The 21973-nt window shown below is 35.0% G+C and overlaps 1 protein-coding gene across 1 annotated transcript in view; it reads left to right on the top strand.

The window, feature by feature from the left end:
• Positions 1-21973, top strand: part of KLHL1 (kelch like family member 1) — a 588984-nt gene that overhangs the window by 144938 nt on the left and 422073 nt on the right. The window contains exon 2 of the mRNA XM_001362179.4: positions 18234-18416. Within this exon, the coding sequence (XP_001362216.1) occupies positions 18234-18416 (183 nt within the window). The remainder of the gene's footprint in view (positions 1-18233; positions 18417-21973) is intronic.

The following is a 21973-nucleotide window of genomic DNA, read 5'->3' as shown; positions in this document are numbered from 1 at the left end:
CTTTGAGTGGGTATGGACCCACAAAGCACTCTGAGTGGCATTTTTAGAGGATTTATATGGAAGGACTACCACATGCTACATAAAAGAGACATTTGTATAGGTCTTAGGATGAAAAGGATCATAAATATCATCATCCAAAGTGTATATGACTGGATTTGGAAATGTGCCTGTCATGGAGTGACAATGACAAGTAACTGATGGATAGCTTGGTAAGGAAGTAAAGCAAGGCCCTCCATATTTGTCTGATATTTTATGAAGAATTTATGATAGGACATGAGTGAGAATCGCACTGAATAACAGGGCGGGAATGGTCTAAGACCTATGAAATCAGTGGAGGACTCAGATGAATGTAATAGATCACAGATCTAACTGAATACATGTCTGTATATCATTTGCCATTGTGGACACTGTTTAAAGTATAGAGGAAAAGAAAAAAAGGCAGCATATTTCACACCAAAGAAACTGGTGTCAGATAATTGAATTTCTGGATGACTGACCATTAATAAAAAAATGGGGGAAAGTTATATACAAGTGTGCAGATTGTTTATTGCTGTAACACAGAGTCTGTGGCATTCTTTGATTTAAGAGTATTGGACTGTTTAATCGAAGTCTTACCACAGTGAATAATGCAACCTGCTCATTCAAAGTAAGTACAAGTAAAACAAAATGTAGTATAGATCCATCCTGATTCTCTCCCAAATATTTGATCTCTCTCCTGCTTTGAAGTCAAATTTCAGAGGTCCACTATACCCTCTGGTAAGAAACACACAAATTGGAAAAATTGTGATTGTAGCTAAGTGAATAAGGAGATGGATACACCAATGAGAAACATAGTCAAAGGAGAAACAAAAAGATTTGGAAACAGATTAGAGATGTGGAGTAAAAGAATTGAGTAGTCAGAGGATAATGATTAATGGAATATGGTATAGCTCTTGTCAGTAATGGGGGAGTTCAAAAGAAGAAAAGGGATTGGGGGGAAAGATAATAAATTCTTTCTTGGATATGTTGAATCTGCAAGAATGAACATTTAATAAGCATTTACTTACTTACCCAGCTCAGCACCTAAAGGCTTCTCTTTTAAACATCTAAGAGTTATTTGATGATATGAGAGAATATCTCAGGGCAGAGATCAGGGTTGGTATTATATATTTATATTAATATGCATTTGGATATATATACATATATATATATATATATATGGAGAGAGAGAGAGAAATACACACACATGTATATTTATATGTCACTGAGATGCTAATTAAACTCAGAATCTGGGAGCTGTTGCAATCATGAAGTTAGATAGAATAGTGCAAAAAGATAGAATCTGTCCAACATTGAATCTAGAAGAGACTTCAATGTTCACTTACTAAGTCAAACAGGATGTATGGAGCTGGGATTTGAATTCAGGCTCTTTGACTCCCTTCTGTGAAATCTTTTCCATTGCAACAAGCTAGCTCTAAGCTGTCCTTTGGACAGCAAAAAAAAAAATATATATATATATCCTCCATCATAAAGTGGCAAATCAAGGTCTTTAAGGTTTATTTGGATCTCCCAGAGATTGTGCTCTTACTGTCATGGCCCGAAGAACCCAAGGTCATCTCCACAGCACAATGAAGTAGCAGAAAAGTGAACTGATTGCATAAAGATTTTTTAAAATGAGTTAAACAGTAGCATCACAATTTGCTAGCTATATGTCTCTTCTAATGTTATCATGTACTTTGGCCTGAAAATTCCTCAAGTTGGAGGCATCAGGGTCTTTAAAAGAATTGTTGCCTAACTTGATCAATCTTATATATTTAAAATTTTTTTGAAAAAGTTATAGTTAAAATGAAAAATATCTGCTTAGACATTTATCCCTTCTAAAGATTAAATACTTAGTCTTGTTTATAGCAGGATAAAATAATTAGCATGTCAATTAATTCTGGTCTCATTTATGTTTCTGCTATTAATATTAGCTCTTTGTATAAGTAGGATTTTGTGCTTAGATACTGGTACTTTAAAGGCAAATATTGTTATTTCCAAGCTATGGAGGTTTGAATTTTCTTTTATTTCATACTGTAATGAAAGGCTTATCAGGTGTTTTCATGTAGAAATAATTTTGATTGAGACAGAAAGCTCTAATTAATGTAGGAATTAGTATTAGACGTGTGTAGAGTAGCAAAAGAGATGGATATTAAAATTGTTGTTTTGGGTGAATATATATATATATCATCTACAATTTTCCTAAACACCTAAACCAATTATTTGCCATATAGATTTTTTTTGAGGATCTGGGACTGAATGGGTTAAAGCATGTAATAAATACTTATTTTGATAAACAAGGTTATACTTTTATATTATTTCAATTAGATGATGTTTTGCTGCATATGTTAGGTAAAATATTTTTATTGGATAATAAAATGTCTCATACTATCAATTTCAATGGTAAGGTTTTTTCTTTTTAAAATACATGTCTAGAAATGCCACTTTATAGAGGTAAGAGTATTGGTCTCTTTATCATCATTGATTTGATTTATGGAGAGGCCAAATATTTTGCTACTCTTTCATTGCTTTCCCATTTATTCTTTTCCCATTCCCCAAGGCTTAGGTTATTGTAGGTTAAATGCATCCTTAGAGAAAATTTGTTTTTCTATAAGCAGGAAGGAAATAATAAGCAGAAAAGCCTGACAGATAGTTGTTTACCCTGCCCTTCTAAAATTAAATGTCAATCTATCCAAATTGGGCTTCAGTTACTTATCTGATGTAAAATTTACTTTCCTACTGAGTCTCTTCAATCCATACAGCATTCTTTTACTTCTTTAAAAGAAAAAAAAATTTTGTGGTTTCTATACAAATTTGACTCTTTAAAAGAGAGGAAAGGGGATGCTTTTTCAACCATTAATGAAGTCATTAAAAAAGCATAAGTAGGAGGCTGAAATTTGCATAAAGGAGAAAAAATACAGATATAATTTAAAAGTAGCAAATAAATGAAAGAATATATATTAAAGATAAAGAAATATAGGGGGAAAAGTTTAAAATCAGACAAAATATGCCTTAGAATGTAAGTTTCTTTGAGGACAGGAAATGTCTTTTTACTTATATTTATATATCCAACACTTAGTACAATTTTTACTTGGCATATAAAAACACTTAATAAATGCTTTCTTTCTTTATTTTCCTTTATTCCATTAAAAATCAGGAGCAGCTAAGGAGCATAATGGATAGACTGCAAGTCCTGCAGTGGAGAGAATTTGGCTTCAAATTTAATCCCAGATATTTCCTAGCTGTTTGACCCTAGACAAGTCACTTAAACCCAAATGTTCCTCCTCTGTTTTTCAACAAGAGTTTTTAAAAGTTCATATTTTTAATGTACTCTCTGAAGGGTCTTTATGACACTTCTGAGCTTCCATCTCTTTGTTTTATTTTTGTTTTGGAAACTGTGTCTCCCTATCACTCCCTTGATAAAATGGCAATGACTACTCACTGACTGGTCCTACTATTGATGGAGACAAGTTTTGACCTCTTTATGATCTGGCCATATTTTCTCCCCTTTAGACAGCATGTCTATTCATTTTGGTGCTAAACTTAGAGTTCCCCTGGGCAGCTTTTGCCTTACATTAGCTTAAAACTCCTCAACCCAAGTGATTCATCAGCCTCAGATTTTCTAGGTTGCAGAGATTATAGACACATTTCCACTCCATCCTCACAAGGCTCAGCTTATATAGTTTCAAATTTTTTAACATCCAAGCAAAGCATTATATATTGTTGTTATGATTGCCTCAGTAAGAGTACTTCAGCTGGGTAGCTCAGTGGATTGAGAGTCAGGCCTAGAGACAGGAAGTCCTAGATTCAAATCTGCCATCAGACACTTCCCAGCTGTGTGACCCTAGACAAGTCACTTGACCCCCATTGCCTAGCCCTTAACACTCTTCTGCCTTGGAGCCAATACAAAGTATTGACTCCAAGATGGAAGGTAAGGATTAAAAAAAAAAGCTTTCTATTTATCAAATACATAGGCATGAATTTTGATTATCTATTTGTAAATTTCTAAAAATGAACTCTTGAGACCTCTCGACTTCCGGTTAAGATGGCGGCTTAGAGAAAGCTAAAGCTCAGATCTCCTGAAAACCCTTCCCAACCGATCTCAAACTATAAGCTCCTAAGGCGCCGAAATTCAAAACGATCAACAGCACAGACCCTGGGAACCCTCCTCCTGGACCTGGACCCGGTTCAAAAGGTACGGCTCCCCTTAAAAGCCAGAACCCGAGATCACTCGGACCTCAGGGGTAGGAGCGCAGAGTCCAAGGCTCCCGGAAGCCGCAGCCTGGCCGGGCTCAGAGAGCAGAACCCTCAGGGCCTTCTACAGTCCCGGTGAAAGTTACTGCCTGGGGCTTCCGCTGCAGAGAGCTGGTCAAAGCAACAGCAACCCTCAGGGCGGGCAAGACAGCCTCACGGGCTGGATCCTGCTATCCAAGTCTCAGTGAAAGTCCTTGCCCGGAGCTTGGGGAAGCTGAAGCCCATCCCCCCGCAGGCCTACGAAACAGCCTCACGGCCAGCGATTCTGAAGGCAACTTCCGGAAAGCGAGCCGGGGGGAGAGTGTGGCCTCGTGGTCCGACCCTTCCATTCCAGTTCCAGTGAGGCATATTCAGTTTAACCCAGGGAAAGCTCATAGAACTATCTGCCCAGGACTAAAGCCCCTGAACACCAGAAAGAGACAAGAAAAACTAATCCTCCACATTCAGAAATGGCAAACTCCACAGAACCACAGAAGCCCCAAAATACCAAGAAAAATAAGAAGAAAGGGGCGACTTTGGACACATTCTATGGAGCCAAAATACAAAATACAGAGCAGACAGAAGATAATATAAAAGAAAATGCTCCAAAACCTTCCAAAGGAAATGGAAACTCTCCACAAACCTATGAAGAATTTGAATCAGAAATGACCAAAAAGATGGAAGCCTTCTGGGAGGAAAAGTTGGAAATAATGCAAAAGAAATTCACGCATCTACAAAACCAGTTTGACCAAACTGTAAAAGAAAACCAGGCTTTAAAGGCCAGAATCAGGCAGCTGGAAGACAACGATCGTGTAAAAGAGCAAGAATCAATAAAGCAAAGCCAAAATACCAAGAAATTAGAAGAGAACATAAAATATCTCACCGACAAGGTGATAGATCTGGAAAATAGGGGGAGAAGGGATAATTTAAGAATAATTGGACTCCCAGATAAGCCAGAAATAAACACCAAACTGGACATGGTGATACAAGATATAATCAAAGAAAATTGCCCAGAGATTCTAGAACAAGGGGGCAATACAGCCACTGACAGAGCTCACAGAACACCTTCTACACTAAACCCCCAAAAGACAACTCCCAGGAATGTAATTGCCAAATTCCAAAGCTATCAAACAAAAGAAAAAATCCTACAGGAAGCCAGAAAAAGACAATTTAGATATAAAGGAATGCCAATCAGGGTCACCCAAGACCTTGCAAGTTCTACTCTGAATGATCGTAAGGCATGGAACATGATCTTCAGAAAGGCAAGAGAGCTGGGTCTCCAACCAAGAATCAGCTACCCAGCAAAACTGACTATATACTTCCAAGGGAAAGTATGGGCATTCAACAAAATAGAAGACTTCCAACTTTTTGCAAAGAAAAGACCAGAGCTCTGTGGAAAGTTTGATACCGAAAATCAAAGCGCAAGGAATACCTGAAAAGGTAAATATTAAGGAAAGGGGAAAAATGTTATCTTCTTCTTTTACTCAAACTCTCTTCTATAAGGACTACATTTATATCAACCTATGTATACTAACATGTGGGGAAAATGTAATGTATAAATAGGGGGTAAAGAAAGACCAAATAGAATAATCATTCTCACACAAAGATTCACAGGGGAAGGGGAGAGGAAGAAAACTCCTATAAGAAGGAGAGGAAGAGAGGAGGGGGGGGGGGGGGTTACTTAAACCTCAATCTCAGGGAAATCAGCTCTGAGAGGGAAAAACCTCCAGATCCATTGGGATCTTGAATTCTATCTTACCCAACAAGGGTAAGGAGAAGGGAAAACCAAGGGGGGGAGGGGGAGAGGGAGAACAAAAAGGGAGGGAAAGAGAGGGGGGAAGGGGAGGGAACAAAAAGGGAGGGTCTATAAAGGGAAACATCAAGGGAGGGGACAAGGGGGACTGTTTCAAAGTAAATCACTGGACTAAAAGGTAGAGCCGAAGAAGAAAAGGTTAGAATTAGGGAAGGCAATCAAAATGCCAGGGAGTCCACAAATGACAATCATAACTTTGAACGTGAATGGGATGAACTCACCCATAAAACGTAGACGAATAGCAGAATGGATTAGAATCCAAAACCCTACCATATGTTGTCTTCAAGAAACACACATGAGGCGGGTTGACACCCACAAGGTCAGAATTAAAGGATGGAGTAAGACCTTCTGGGCCTCAACTGATAGAAAGAAGGCAGGAGTGGTAATCATGATATCTGATAAAGCCAATGCAAAAATAGACCTGATCAAAAGGGATAGGGAAGGTAATTATATTTTGTTAAAAGGGACTCTAGACAATGAGGAAATATCATTAATCAACATGTATGCACCAAATAATATAGCACCCAAATTTCTAATGGAGAAACTAGGAGAATTGAAGGAAGAAATAGACAATAAAACCATACTAGTGGGAGACTTAAACCAACCATTATCAAATTTAGATAAATCAAATCAAAAAATAAATAAGAAAGAGGTAAAAGAAGTGAATGAAATCTTAGAAAAATTAGAATTAATAGACATATGGAGAAAAATAAATAGGGATAAAAAGGAATACACCTTCTTCTCAGCACCACATGGCACATTCACAAAAATTGACCATACATTAGGTCACAGAAACATAGCACACAAATGCAGAAAAGCAGAAATAATGAATGCAGCCTTCTCAGATCACAAGGCAATAAAAATAATGATTAGTAATGGTACATGGAAAACCAAATCTAAAACCAATTGGAAATTAAACAATATGATACTCCAAAACCGTTTAGTTAAAGAAGAAATCATAGAAACAATTAATAATTTCATCGAGGAAAATGACAATGGCGAAACATCCTTCCAAACCTTTTGGGATGCAGCCAAAGCGGTAATCAGAGGTAAATTCATATCCCTGAATGCTTATATTAACAAACAAGGGAGAGCAGAGATCAATCAATTGGAAATGCAAATGAAAAAACTGGAAAGCGATCAAATTAAAAACCCCCAGCAGAAAACCAAATTAGAAATCCTAAAAATTAAGGGAGAAATTAATAAAATCGAAAGTGATAGAACTATTGATTTAATAAATGAGACAAGAAGCTGGTACTTTGAAAAAACAAACAAAATAGACAAGGTACTGGTCAATCTAGTTAAAAAAAGGAAGGAAGAAAAGCAAATTCACAGCATTAAAGAAGAAAAGGGGGACAGCACCTCCAATGAGGAGGAAATTAAGGCAATCATTAGAAATTACTTTGCCCAATTATATGGCAATAAATACACCAATTTAGGAGAAATGGATGAATATATACAAAAATACAAACTGCCTAGACTAACAGAAGAGGAAATAGAATTCCTAAATAATCCCATATCAGAAATTGAAATCCAACAAGCCATCAAAGAACTTCCTAAGAAAAAGTCCCCAGGGCCTGATGGATTCACCTGTGAATTCTATCAAACATTCAGAGAACAGTTAATCCCAATACTATACAAACTATTTGACATAATAAGCAAAGAGGGAGTTCTACCAAACTCCTTTTACGACACAAACATGGTACTGATTCCAAAACCAGGCAGGTCAAAAACAGAGAAAGAAAACTATAGGCCAATCTCCCTAATGAATATAGATGCAAAAATCTTAAATAGGATACTAGCAAAAAGACTCCAGCAAGTGATCAGAAGGATCATTCACCATGATCAAGTAGGATTCATACCAGGGATGCAGGGCTGGTTCAACATTAGGAAAACCATCCACATAATTGACCACATCAACAAGCAAACTAGCAAGAATCACATGATTATTTCAATAGATGCAGAAAAAGCCTTTGATAAAATACAACACCCATTCCTATTAAAAACACTAGAAAGCATAGGAATAGAAGGGTCATTCCTAAAAATAATAAACAGTATATATCTAAAACCAACAGCTAATATCATCTGCAATGGGGATAAACTAGATGCATTCCCAATAAGATCAGGAGTGAAACAAGGATGCCCATTATCACCTCTACTATTTGACATTGTACTAGAAACACTAGCAGTAGCAATTAGAGAAGATAAAGGAATTGAAGGCATCAAAATAGGCAAGGAGGAGACCAAGTTATCACTCTTTGCGGATGACATGATGGTCTACTTAAAGAATCCTAGAGATTCAACCAAAAAGCTAATTGAAATAATCAACAACTTTAGCAAAGTTGCAGGATACAAAATAAACCCACATAAATCATCAGCTTTTCTATATATCTCCAACACAGCTCAGCAGCAAGAACTAGAAAGAGAAATCCCATTCAAAATCACCTTAGACAAAATAAAATACCTAGGAATCTACCTCCCAAGACAAACACAGGAACTATATGAACACAACTACAAAACACTCGCCACACAACTAAAACTAGACTTGAACAAATGGAAAAACATTAACTGCTCATGGATAGGACGAGCCAATATAATAAAAATGACCATCCTACCCAAACTTATTTATCTATTTAGTGCCATACCCATGGAACTACCAAAATACTTCTTCACTGATTTAGAAAAAACCATAACAAAGTTCATTTGGAAGAACAAAAGATCAAGGATATCCAGGGAAATAATGAAAAAAAACACATATGATGGGGGCCTTGCAGTCCCTGACCTAAAACTATATTACAAAGCAGCAGTCATCAAAACAATTTGGTACTGGCTAAGAAACAGAAAGGAAGATCAGTGGAATAGACTGGGGGAAAGAGACCTCAGCAAGACAGTATACAATAAACCCAAAGATCCCAGCTTTTGGGACAAAAATCCACTATTCGATAAAAACTGCTGGGAAAATTGGAAGACAGTGTGGGAGAGACTAGGAATAGATCAACACCTCACACCCTACACCAAGATAAATTCAAAATGGGTGAGTGACTTAAACATAAAGAAGGAAACCATAAGTAAATTGGGTAAACACAGAATAGTATACATGTCAGACCTTTGGGAGGGGAAAGGCTTTAAAACCAAGCAAGATATAGAAAGAATCACAAAATGTAAAATAAATAATTTTGACTACATCAAACTAAAAAGCTTTTGTACAAACAAAACCAATATAACTAAAATCAGAAGGGAAACAACAAATTGGGAAAAAATCTTCATAGAAACCTCTGACAAAGGTTTAATTACTCATATTTATAAAGAGCTAAATCAATTGTACACAAAATCAAGCCATTCTCCAATTGATAAATGGGCAAGGGAAATGGATAGGCAGTTCTCAGATAAAGAAATCAAAACTATTAACAAGCACATGAAGAAGTGTTCTATACCTCTTATAATCAGAGAGATGCAAATCAAAACAACTCTGAGGTATCACCTCACACCTAGCAGATTGGCTAACATAACAGTAAAGGAAAGTAATGAATGCTGGAGGGGATGTGGCAAAGTAGGGACATTAATTCATTGCTGGTGGAGCTGTGAACTGATCCAACCATTCTGGAGGGCAATTTGGAACTATGCCCAAAGGGCGACAAAAGAATATCTACCCTTTGACCCAGCCATAGCACTGCTGGGTCTGTACCCCAAAGAGATAATGGACACAAAGACTTGTACAAAAATATTCATAGCCGCGCTCTTTGTGGTGGCCCAAAACTGGAAAATGAGGGGATGCCCATCAATTGGGGAATGGCTGAACAAACTGTGGTATATGTTGGTGATGGAGTACTATTGTGCTAAAAGGAATAATAAAGTGGAGAAGTTCCATGGAGACTGGAACAACCTCCAGGAAGTGATGCAGAGCGAGAGGAGCAGAACCAGGAGAACATTGTACACAGAGACAAACACACTGTGGTATCATCGAACGTAATGGACTTCTCCATTAGTGGTGGTGTAATGTCCCTGAACAACTTGCAGGGACCCAGGAGAAAAAAACACCATTCATAAGCAAAGGATAAACTATGGGAGTGGAAACACCGAGAAAAAGCAACTGCCTGAATACAGAGGTTGAGGGGACATGACAGAGGATAGACTCTAAATGAACACTCTAATGCAAATACTATCAACAAAGCAATGGGTTCAAATCAAGAAAACATCTAATGCCCAGTGGACTTACGCGTCGGCTATGGGGGGTTGGGGGGGGGGAGGAAAAGAAAATGATCTATGTCTTTAACGAATAATGCTTGGAAATGACCAAATAAAATATATTTTAAAAAAAATGAACTCTTAATAATCATCTTTGATCTCACCCCAAGTAGAGGGCTTAAAGGTAATGGGAAGATTGTAGATACTATCATTTATTGTCAAATGGAGAATATCATGAAGATATTTTTAAATTTATTTTTATACTTACTTTTAGAATACTCAAACTAAGCATCAGAATAAATAGCTATATTTACCCAGAAGTGTGCTGGTAAATGTTTAACAACCAGCACTTGGAGGAAAAAATGTACTTGTGACATACTTTAAGTGTAATCAGCATTATTAACATCTTTTCTCTCTCTCTTTTTTAAGCCTGGGTAATCAACAAAGCAGTTAATCAAGTGCTGATTGGAAGTATTTGCCAATTTTCCAGGCATAAATTCTCACACTGAAAATTTAACAATTAGTTCTCTTAAGCCAGTAGAAACTGCCTCTAGCACACCAATGCATTTCTATAGCTCTCTTAACTTCTTATCTAAATGCTTTAGAGAGAGCATTGTATAGTGGAAAGGATGTTGGTTATGGCATCAGCAGGTTGAGCCACTGGTTTCCCCATTTTCTTTTTCTATATCCAAAGGCAAATCACTTCTCTTCTTTGGGACCCAATAATGACTGTACTAGATTAGGTGATTTTTAAGTTCCCTTTATGTCTAAATATATGGTCCTAAGAAATACACTTAAAGATACTCAAAAGCAGTTGGATCCCATCAGTTTGAATATTCCTTTAAATGATTCAAATCATAATCCATCAATACCTCTAATCATCCTGGATGGTTCTTTTCCATGTCCTATATACTTTCCAAGGAAGTTCACCCAAAAGTGCTCGAGGTCTTCCTCATTCTCTCTGACATCCTGAAGGTAATAGTTGAGTGTCCTGGCTGTCCACTAGTCATCCTTACTCCTCTTTGCCATTTACCTACTCCATTTTACCTACCTGCCATTAAATTCCTGGATGGTATTTTTTGCACCTATTCTTCAAAATTCCTTATTTTTAGTTCTCATCCATGTTTCTATAGCCCTTTAAATTATTTCCAGTTACTTAATTATGCTGGAAAATAATTTGTTTTCTTTATCAATTCATTTTATTTTGCCAAATCAGATGAAACTCTTCAGAGTTTTTTTTGCCATAGTTTTGGAAGCAGGCAATTAATAAATGTCTTTGATGATAATTTAAGTTCTTTGGGTCCTTGCTTCTTTCTCTTTTAAAATGAAGAGTCTTCTTCAAGGATGTTGGGAGGATGTATAAAGAAATCTGCAAACACTTAAGAAATTGCAGGTGATGGGGGGAAAAAACCCTCACTGGCATTGTAGAGAGCAAATCAAGTCAAGCTAATCTAATTTTGCTCTGTGACAGAGAGACTGACCTTCAAGAAAAGTGACAGCTTTTTCAAGATGTCATATGTAAAGGCTCAAAGACTGGAACCTTGTAAATGTGAAAAACTAAAAACTTACAGGTACAGGCTCAGATTTTAGAAAATGACCTTGAATTTGGAACTCTTTCCTTTCCACCCATTATGCTCCAGTCATGTTTTCTTCCATGTCTTAACAAAAACATTTACAGCTATCATGTGTAGCTTAAAATCTGTGAAGGTTTTTCATAGGTTCATGCCAGGTCTCACAGTGACCTTATCAGGTCTCTTTTTAAAATGGAAAAAACCCTGATTTTTAGAGAGGTTAAATGATTTGTCTACAGTCACACAGGTAGCAAATGTCAGAGTCAGAAACTGAACTCAGGCTTTCCCAACTCTGTGCACAGTTTTCTATCCTTTCTGTTCAAAAGAACATTATTAAAGGCTAACCAAATGGGATATCTACTGTTTAAACCTCATGAAGAAGAAAAATCAGGAGGGAGTGAAGAAATGGGGAAGGAGGATAAACTATTTTTCATTCCTCTATATTCCATATAATATATATATATATATACACACACATATATGTGTATCTGTCTGTGTATAAAACACGCATATATACACATATTTTATATAACCACCCATATGTAATACATATATACAGAAATACACACAACAAACACATACACACACATATATATGTATATATACACACATAAGCAATACCTTATTTCAGAATTCCAGAATTTTAGAGTTTTAAAGAATCTTGGAGTTCACTGGCTCTTTTCAGTATAGTAGGGGTTCTTGAGTTTTTGGAGTCTTAGACTCCTTTGGCAGGCTGTCTGATAAAGCCTGTGGATCCCTTCTCAGAATAATGTTTTTAAATTCATAAATTAAATTAAAATACATGTGATTACAAATGAAATAAATTCTATTGAAATATAGTAGAGATAGATAGATAGATAGATAGATAGATGAATGGATAGTAGATAAGTAGATAGATAGATAGGTAATTAGACCAAGTTTATGTACACCAAGATAAAAATCCATGCAATATTGTCCCTTAGTTCTAACTGCTGCGAATCTTTAATTTTTCTCTTTTTTACTATCTTATCTGTCATCCATTCATTCAATGAATATTATTAGAGAATAATTATAAGGTTATTATTGAATGTAGCTCTGTGCTAGTTACTTTAGAGGACACAGTAGTATACAAGACACAGCCCCTACCCATAAAGAGTTTATAATCTAGTAATAGAAGTCCAGTAGTCCACTATCCTCTCTTCTATTTTTTCCATTTTACATAACATCCTTCACTAACTTTGTACTCCTCTGCCTAGAGATGATGCTGAATACTAAAACAAATAGCAGCATAATACAAAGATAGATAGAGAGCATTGAGTAACATGGTGCTGTCTGAGGTGTGTTTGTCATCACAAGGTTGGCAAAACAATTCTGAATTTAATATCCTCAACAGGTTGCAAAGAAAATATATTACTCTATAATAGGTGTTTGGACAGACCCCAGGCAGTTCTGTGCTAAAAATCTCGTGGGGGAAGTTTAAGCCTTTTCTAAGCATCCTAGGGTTTATAGTTTAGGGGAGGCTCATTGACTTGCCAAGAATTTCTTCTCCAGGTAAACACAGGAAATGGAGCTTGGCAAGGACCATGACAAGAAAGAAAAGTAGTAATGGAACTTAGGGAGAGGAGTGCTCCTTCCCCTTGCCCCAGTAGTCACAAGTAGCTAGAAGCAGCTTGGAACAGTTTTATTAACCGCAGAACCAAGCACAGCAGTGCCGGAGTGATTTCCCTTCCCAGCCCAGGGCATGGGGAGAGATAGAAGACTGTGCTCTGTGGTTGCAGCTGGACAGAGAAGGCGAGAAGTTCGGGTGGGGCAGAAGTCTTACAGGGAATGTTAGGATAATGAACCCAGCTGTCTTTACCCCACTGCCCTCTCACCTTTACTTGCTTGTTTATTAATAAGATTTAGTTTTCAATTAGTTTTTGTTTTACGAGCTAAGCTGTTTCCTTCAGAGTGATTTTTGTTCTTTTTCTCTATAAAAATGTGATTTTGCTTGTGCCCTTTTTTCCATGGTCCAAGTGTACAGAAGGGCATCTTGACCACTTGGAGCCAAACACATGGATATTGAAAGAGAAGTTCCTATCTGATTTCATTGTTAGAGAAGCTTTCTCAAATGAGCCATTTTCCTAGTATTTTTATTTTTTATGTGATCCCCAAAGCAGAAACTTGAAAGAGAAATTTTTGACCTTTTACTTCTTAAGAATAATGAACTTGAAATACCTTCTGAATAATTATGAGATGTTTTAAGAATATAAGTAAAAGAAATTACTATATTTTTTGCATCTTTATCCTCTTCTAAGTATTTTTCCACATTTCCCCTGAATCTTACAAATCCCTAGAGGTGTCTCAGTTTTTCAGATAGAAAATAGCCTCAAAATAGATGAGATCACGGAAGCTTGAAGTTTAACACTTGTAAAGATTTATGCACTCTTAAATATCCTTAGATTTTCTGTATCCTTATGAAAGTTGAAATTGCTTCCACTTGTTGCTATTTCTCATATTCTATGCTCACATGAACTAAAATATATCTTAAAACTTACTGTATTTTCCTAATAACTATTCTTTCTTCCTCAAAATTTTCTCATTTCTTTACTAATCACTCCCCATATGCACAGATATATGTACACTCTACGTTATTTGTTAGGCATTTCCAAAAATATTTTCCTTGCTGTTATTGACTTTATTGATAGTTGGACACTGTAAGCCATTGTCTATGACTGTAACAACTTCTACATACATTTAAAATGACTTTTATATACATTTACAATAAAATAACGTTAAGAAAACCACAATTGGCATTTCATTCCTTAAACACAAACAAGTCAGGCTTAAGAACATATACTAAAGGAAATAAAATAAAAGAGTGCAGGCAGAACACTAACTCCATGGGAAGAAAAACTATTCCTCAATGATCTGACAATGCAACACAACTTGAACAAATGAAATAACTTATTCAGTAGTAATAAAAAGCCCAAGAAAGATGGTGGAATCCAATAGTATTTCAAGGTGACCAGGTATTAGTAGATAACTAGATTATTAAGAAAAACACTTAATTCTAGAAACTAGTGGACAGCCCTGTTTTATAACCACAACCAAAGGGTGGGATAGTATAGAATTTACCAGTATTAAACTTAGCAGTGTCCCTGCAATGTCAAGTTCTTCCATTAATGTGTGACAACTAGAATATCTTGTCTATGGATGAGGAAGTGCCTATCTTCTCCGTATCATCTATGTTATTTTGATATTATAGAGCACTTAGCCATAAACTAAGTGTTCAAAATGTACAAAATATGGTGATGGATGTCATTAGAAGGAAGATTTTAGAGACACAGATTGTATGTTTTTAATAAGTAAACATTAGCTCACTTAAAATTTTTAGTAAGATTTATCATTGATTTTAAGTTGTATATATTACTTAGATACCTGGAATATATTTCTGGTGCATTGATTTCTTTTAATTTACATTGGATTTTATACAGCTAATTTTTAAATAGCTGATTTTAATAGCAGCATTCAGAATTCATTGAAAATCTGCATAATGCCTGAATAATTGTATGGCTATAAATAAAATACTAAAACTAGAATAGATCAATTTTCAAAGTATTAGCCATTTGTGGGAACATCCTCTATTTTAATTTATAATACTGGTCGTTCTTATTACCATTTATTTTCTACTCAAATATATCTTTGAAATACATTTATTTTGCCCATTTTTCTTATCCATCATTTGCAAAATCTTGACCTTTCTTACCTTCTTTCTTGCTCTTAATGACATTTAAGTTAGAAAACTTTGGATATTCTAAAGGGAAGTGCATTTGTTTCATTGGATTTTTGGAAGCAAAGGTAAATCAATTCTAGAGAATATGAAGGTAAATTTTCATTTTTCAAGGTTACTCTTCATTTTCTGGCATTTGTAATGGAATTATTATAGTGAAAAACAATGTGCTTCTTAATATTCAGATTTTATTCTGGAAGACTTTTTGCACATTCTTCAAGGAGTTTTAAAACTTTTGACCCTGTAGATCATTGGAAGCCTATCTGATAAGCTAATGGTAAACTTGACTTTCTGGAACAAATGAGGCTCTTTCCAACTTAAATCCCTTCATCTATGTATTAGAGTGTAAGCTACTTCAACCACTTTATCTACTTTATGTAACTTTCTGAGTTTCTCAACACCTATAAGTTACATTCTGTTTGTAGTGGGTGTTTAATATTATAAATGAATTCACACGAGTTTACACTGCCTTAGAGTTCCAAAATAATTCTTAAGTATAATATTTATAATTTCTCCCAATGAGTCTGTACCTATCTTGAAATCTACACCAAGGAAGAAAAAAATGCTTTTGAAAATAAAAAGCACCGCCTTCAAATTTGCTTATGTTTGATAAACTATAATTTCCAGAAAAAAAGTTAAAGAAAGAAAAATTTACCAAGTGTTTACAATCATTTGCTTTAATGTTGGTGCCAAATGCCTGCTGCAAAAAGCAAAATTGATTGGAAGAGTCCATATGTTATATTACAAAATATTTATTAGATATGGGGTCAATATAAATTAATTAAAATGTTTTAGCTTTTTCCTGTATTTCTTTTGGATTTCCATATTTATTTGTCCCAGTAGACTGTGTGCTCCTTGAAGACAGCAACCCGGTTTTTTTGCCTTATTTTGTATCACTTTCTATCACCATGGCTTACCAAAGTATCTTACATATACTAAGGATTAATAATATTTATCCACTAGCTCATTAGCTATGCCACTTTTGATACCATGTAACTTGTGTGACATGGGCAAATCTCATAATTTATAATCTGAGCCTCATTGTTAAATATAAATAATAATAGTATTTTCAGTAACCACTATAAAGGATTTTTATGTGTATGTGTGTAAGAGTTTGTGTGTGTGTGAGAGAGAGAGAGAGAGAGAGAGAGAAAGAGAAAGAGAAAGAGAGAGAGAGAGAGAGAGAGAGAGAGAGAGAGAGAGAGAGAGAGAGAGAGAGAGAGAGAGAGAGAGAGAGAGGGAGAGAGAGAGAGAGAGATGTGCAGTCAATGTCAGTCATGATCATAGAATTGCAGTCAATGTCATGGTCAAAGATCTGTGGCAATGTAAGCCATTCTCTGCAATTCCTGGGCGTGAATTATTTCTACAATATTATTGGTTTGGACATTTCAATAAAGAAGGAAATCAAGACCTGTATTAAAGGTTCTAAGCCTCCCTCACTCCCACCTTCATCTCATGAAACGGATCCGAATCCTGTGGCCCAGGGTATGACCCAGAGACACCTGATGGCTGCACATTCATAGAGCTGGAGTTTGTCACTAGGGGGAGGTGTGGAAGGAAACCTCTAATCCTCTACCAGGCCTGTCTTGATTTCTCCTTGGTGCCACCAGTGACATCAGAGCAAATCTGGCATTGAATGAACTTGTAAGCTCAATATGTGACATTTTTATGTGATGAACTGAGATATCTTGCCTCTGATATATTCTATTCGAAGGTGATAACATGGAGGGAATGATGGGAAATGCGATCTGTAGCTGCTTTTTGGAAATATTCTTCTTTGGACAAGTTAGACTTTGGACAAGTTAGGCTATTGAATATAGATTTTAATCCCGTATTTAATTTTATTTAGAAACATTTACAGAAATAAGATGTCTAAAATGGTTTGGTTAAATTAGCTATTCCAGGAATGTGAAAATTACATTGCACTAAGAAACCATATAAGTGTGTATTGTCCCCATGGTTCCCATTTTTATCCATATTTTTACTTGCAATTTCCCTCTAGTAAAGATATCCTTTTCCCTTGTTTCTCTCCTCTGCCTTTATTAATTTACTGAGTAACAAGAGTCAAGAGAGAAGCTTATTTCTAAGATTGAAGAAGTTGTCAGTGTTAAATGACAGCATAAGGCTGGAGGTTCCCTCTTAAATTTAATTGTTAACCTTAAAAAAAAAAGAATGGTCTACTCCTCTCAGTTTAAAGTTACTACCTTTGTAAAGCAACACTTTGTACAATAGCCAATAAAATTAGTATCCCTTAGCACAGTTTTGAGAAGTATATTGAAATTAACTATTCCCAATAACACAGGGGACTAAAATTGGCAATTAACTTTAGGATAAGCATGCTAATTGCTTATTGGTTCTTTCAAATTTAACACATTGTATTTCCCTATAGGTAAACAGAACCAATGGAACAATTTGTTATTTTTATCAACTAAGAAAAAGCAGGTCCTTTACTGTCCCTATATTGCTTACTTAGTTAATCCTTTGAATATGGGGGAGATATTTTTAAAATTTAAAAAAAAAAAGGCTTTCCTGTCTTGTGTTAGCAGTGATGAAAGCAAAGAAAGATGCATTGATTTCTCCTATTCAGCTTTAAGAAATTGGTGATTAGATCTGCACAGTTAGTGACACTTGATCAACATTGCCTTCTATTTGTGGTTCACAGGCTGTCAGCAACGAGCCATTCTCTGACACCCCAAAGTGATATGGACTCCAGTAGCTCTGAGGAATTCTATCAGGCAGTTCACCATGCTGAACAAACCTTCCGGAAGATGGAAAGCTACTTGAAGCAGCAACAGCTCTGTGATGTGATCCTGATTGTGGGCAACCGCAAGATTCCTGCTCATAGGTAGGGCGATCATTCTTAACCATAACATGTATGACCATGTATAAAAGAGCATGGTCAGCATCTTATTTCAAGTGAACATTTCATATATACAAAGAATATTTTTTTGAGAATAAATGTGAGACTACTTTAAACCAGAAATATTTTCATAGAAGAGTAAGAGGATTGTAAAATGTGTTTCAGTTGTTCAGAAACACTCATAGTCTCAGATATGGGAGTAAAGTAGGTAAAATTATTTCTTTTTCCCCCCAGAGTTAACATAAATGGAATATGGACTAAACAGGAATATCTGAGAAATAGACACTCTCTGTACTCATCTGAAAATTTTGTTTTAGGCAGTCGTTTTCTTCCAGCAAACTAAAAAGAACTTTTCTCATATTTTGATGTATTATCATCACTGTTTAAAATATTTATTAATAGTATTAATGATGTTGTACTTTGGCCTCAAGACATTTTAAAGTGAAGACACATTTAAACTTCCCTCATTTCTTGGTAATTATAATTTCAAAAGTAAAATGTAAATTATCTCTGATCATAATAATGCTATGTCATTTGCATTAAGCATTATACTCTATTCAGACTGCATTCTTGAAATCTCATTCTGTCTACTGCATTTATTTTTTTGGTAAAATTGCCCCCACAGTTTTAAGTTGGCAAGACATTTCATCATTTAACTTAGGAAGCTTAACTTTTTTCATCATAATGATGTATATTTAGGCCTGCCTTGAAGTACAGTATTTTCCATAAGAGGGACAATCTAGCTTGGTGAATCAACATTTATTTTGCTACAACTTCCTTTCTAAGTTTCCAGTATTTGTGAATCCAGAAAAAGGGGCCACTGTAAACTTCAGTGACTTTCAGAACCACAAAAAAGGAGTTAAAAAGGAGATTATTGTTGCAGTCTAGGAATGTGCTATATAATATGGAAGGTGAAAATGAAACTGGTTGTCAGGAGACAAGGGACTTTGATTTTGAAAGAGATACTAAGTCAGTATTGTTTTGATGTTGGCTCAGGCCAACTATGATAGTGGTTCAAAAATATGTTTTCATTTCTTTTAAATAACTCACATGATAATCATTTTATTACTATTCATAAGACCATTTTGCTATTCAACCAAAAGAATATTTAGGAAACATTATTTTGAGTGCAAAGTTAATTAAATTAGGATAGGGATGGGAAAAGAAAACTTCCCTAAGCTTGCATACATTTTTCTTTTTCCTTTCAGTAGTCAATCTCTCTGAAGTTAATGGAAGTTAGCTTTAGCTTAAATAAAGGCAGAGTCTATGGTAAATGATTTGCTTAGCATCATGGTTTACAATATCCCCTCTGACAATTCTTAGTTTAAAAAAAAACTGAAGAAGACAATAAAAAGCAATTTTTTCCTTTAAAGTATTATTTGCTATGACACTACATTGTTATTGTAAGCAGTTGTAAATTATTACTAATTAGTTGATTATTCAAACACAATATAGCCTGAGCATATTTGTCAAAAGAATTAAACTAAATAGTTCCTCTAGACCACTAAAGGATTTTAGTTAAATCCTTTTCTGATGTATTAATTGGTATATTAACAATTTGAGTTAATAACCCTAAAAAAGAAACTGTCTCTTCATTGATAGAATAAGGTCTATAGTTTTGTTTTCTTTTTTAATAGCTATTCTAAATTTTAGCATTCCAGATTTTCTCAATAACTTTTAAGATGCAAATTTGAAGTAAAATATTATGGCATTTTCCCTCCAAAAATATCAGTGGAAATGCACATTATATTTCCTTGAATTAATAAAAATAATAATATGAATCTAAATAATGTCTTAATATTTGCAGTATTGATACATATATAAAACACATAAATAAATTTATATATAAATATATATATATATATATGTGATCTCATTTGATCCTATTTAATTAATTAACATCCCCATTTTACAGATGGAAAAACTGAAACTGAAATAGATTAAGTGGCTTACTCAGGGTCACACAGTAAGTTTCTGAGGTAAGATTTAAACTCTGGTTTTCTTGACTCCAAAGCCAGCACTTTATCCACCTTTCCTATTGTACTCAAATATTTAATTTAAAATAACATTTTCATTTTTCATGACATTTATTTACTTAGTACATCAAACTTATAGACAAATGAAGTGACTATACTTATATTCTATAGACAACTAGGTGGTATGATGGATAGAACACTAGGCTTAGAGGCAAGAAGATTTGAATTCAAACATGGCCTCCAATATTTAGTAGCTGTGTGACCCCAGGCAAGTGATTTAATCTATTTGCTTCAGATTTCTCATCTTTAAAATGAGATGCAGAAGGAAATGACAAACTACTCCATCTAGTGTGTTTGACAAGAAAACCCCAAATGGGGTCCTGAATAGTCAGTACAATGAATAAAAGAAAAGAATAAAAATATATATACATGGTTGTAAAGGCTTCATATAGAATTAAAAATCAAATGATTACAAAATATCAAAAATGGAAGGAACCTCAGAAACCATCTTGTTCAATCCACACATGCTTTAAGAATAACTACTTACAATATGATTGATAAGTAGACATCGGGCCTTAGTTTAGAGTTTCTAATGATCAGAAACATAATGACTACCCCCATAGCTTTAATTATAACAATAAAAAATAAAATAATTTTTTCACATTATAGCTAAATCTTTTTGAGAGCAAACTCCATCAACTAATCCTATTTCTTCCTGCTAGGGCCAAGCAGAAGAAATCTATTCCTTGTTCCTTTCTAGAATATTCCCTAAAAAACTTGAAAGCAGTATACTTTCTAGATGTTTCTAGCTGAGTAATGGATTTGGAGTCAAAGAAACCAAGTTCAAATCTTAACTGTGCCACATATTACCTATATGACCTTGGTTAGGAAGTGAAGTTCTCCCTTGTGCTCAATTATTTTTGTTTTGTTGTGTTTTTGAGTGGTTGTTGTTTGTTTGTTTTATTTAAATTGAGGGAGTTGAGATAAATGGCCCTTGGGTATTTGTTCATCTTCTGGATCCAATGACCCTTTTACTCAAATGGCATGAATTTAAAGCCTTTCAGCATTCTCAAAGCCCTTCTTTGGGTATTCTCTAGTCTTTCATTAGTAGAGAAGCAGAAAGAGGCCTAAAATGTCAAAAAAGATGTGTTCAAATTCCACCTGAAAAACAATAGCTGGGTAATCCTCAGAAAGTCATTTAAGCTTTTTGTGAATCAATTTACTCACTTGTAAAAGAATGGCTGAACTCTATAACTTCTAAAATCCTTTCCATCTTTAAATCGATGTTGAATTACACATGTTACATCATACAGTGTGGGATCTGCTAAGAGCAGAATATTATAGGAATACTGCTTTCTGTTTCATAGGTAATACATCTCAGTTGATGCAACATTTGCTTCCTAACCTGGATCTATTTATTTATTTTGAGATTGAAGTTCATGAGAAACCCTGAAATCTTTTTATAATAACTTCTATCTTAATTTAGCAATGTGAACTTGATCTTTGTACTTAAGTATAAAAATTTTATATATACAATATTTTATACTTTGTCTTATTAAATTTGAC

The sequence above is a fragment of the Monodelphis domestica genome, chromosome 8 (assembly GCF_027887165.1).
Source record: "Monodelphis domestica isolate mMonDom1 chromosome 8, mMonDom1.pri, whole genome shotgun sequence".
Taxonomy (NCBI): domain Eukaryota; kingdom Metazoa; phylum Chordata; class Mammalia; order Didelphimorphia; family Didelphidae; genus Monodelphis; species Monodelphis domestica.
Note: the sequence above shows the minus strand (reverse complement) of the source record. Positions and strands in the feature narration are given on the sequence as shown.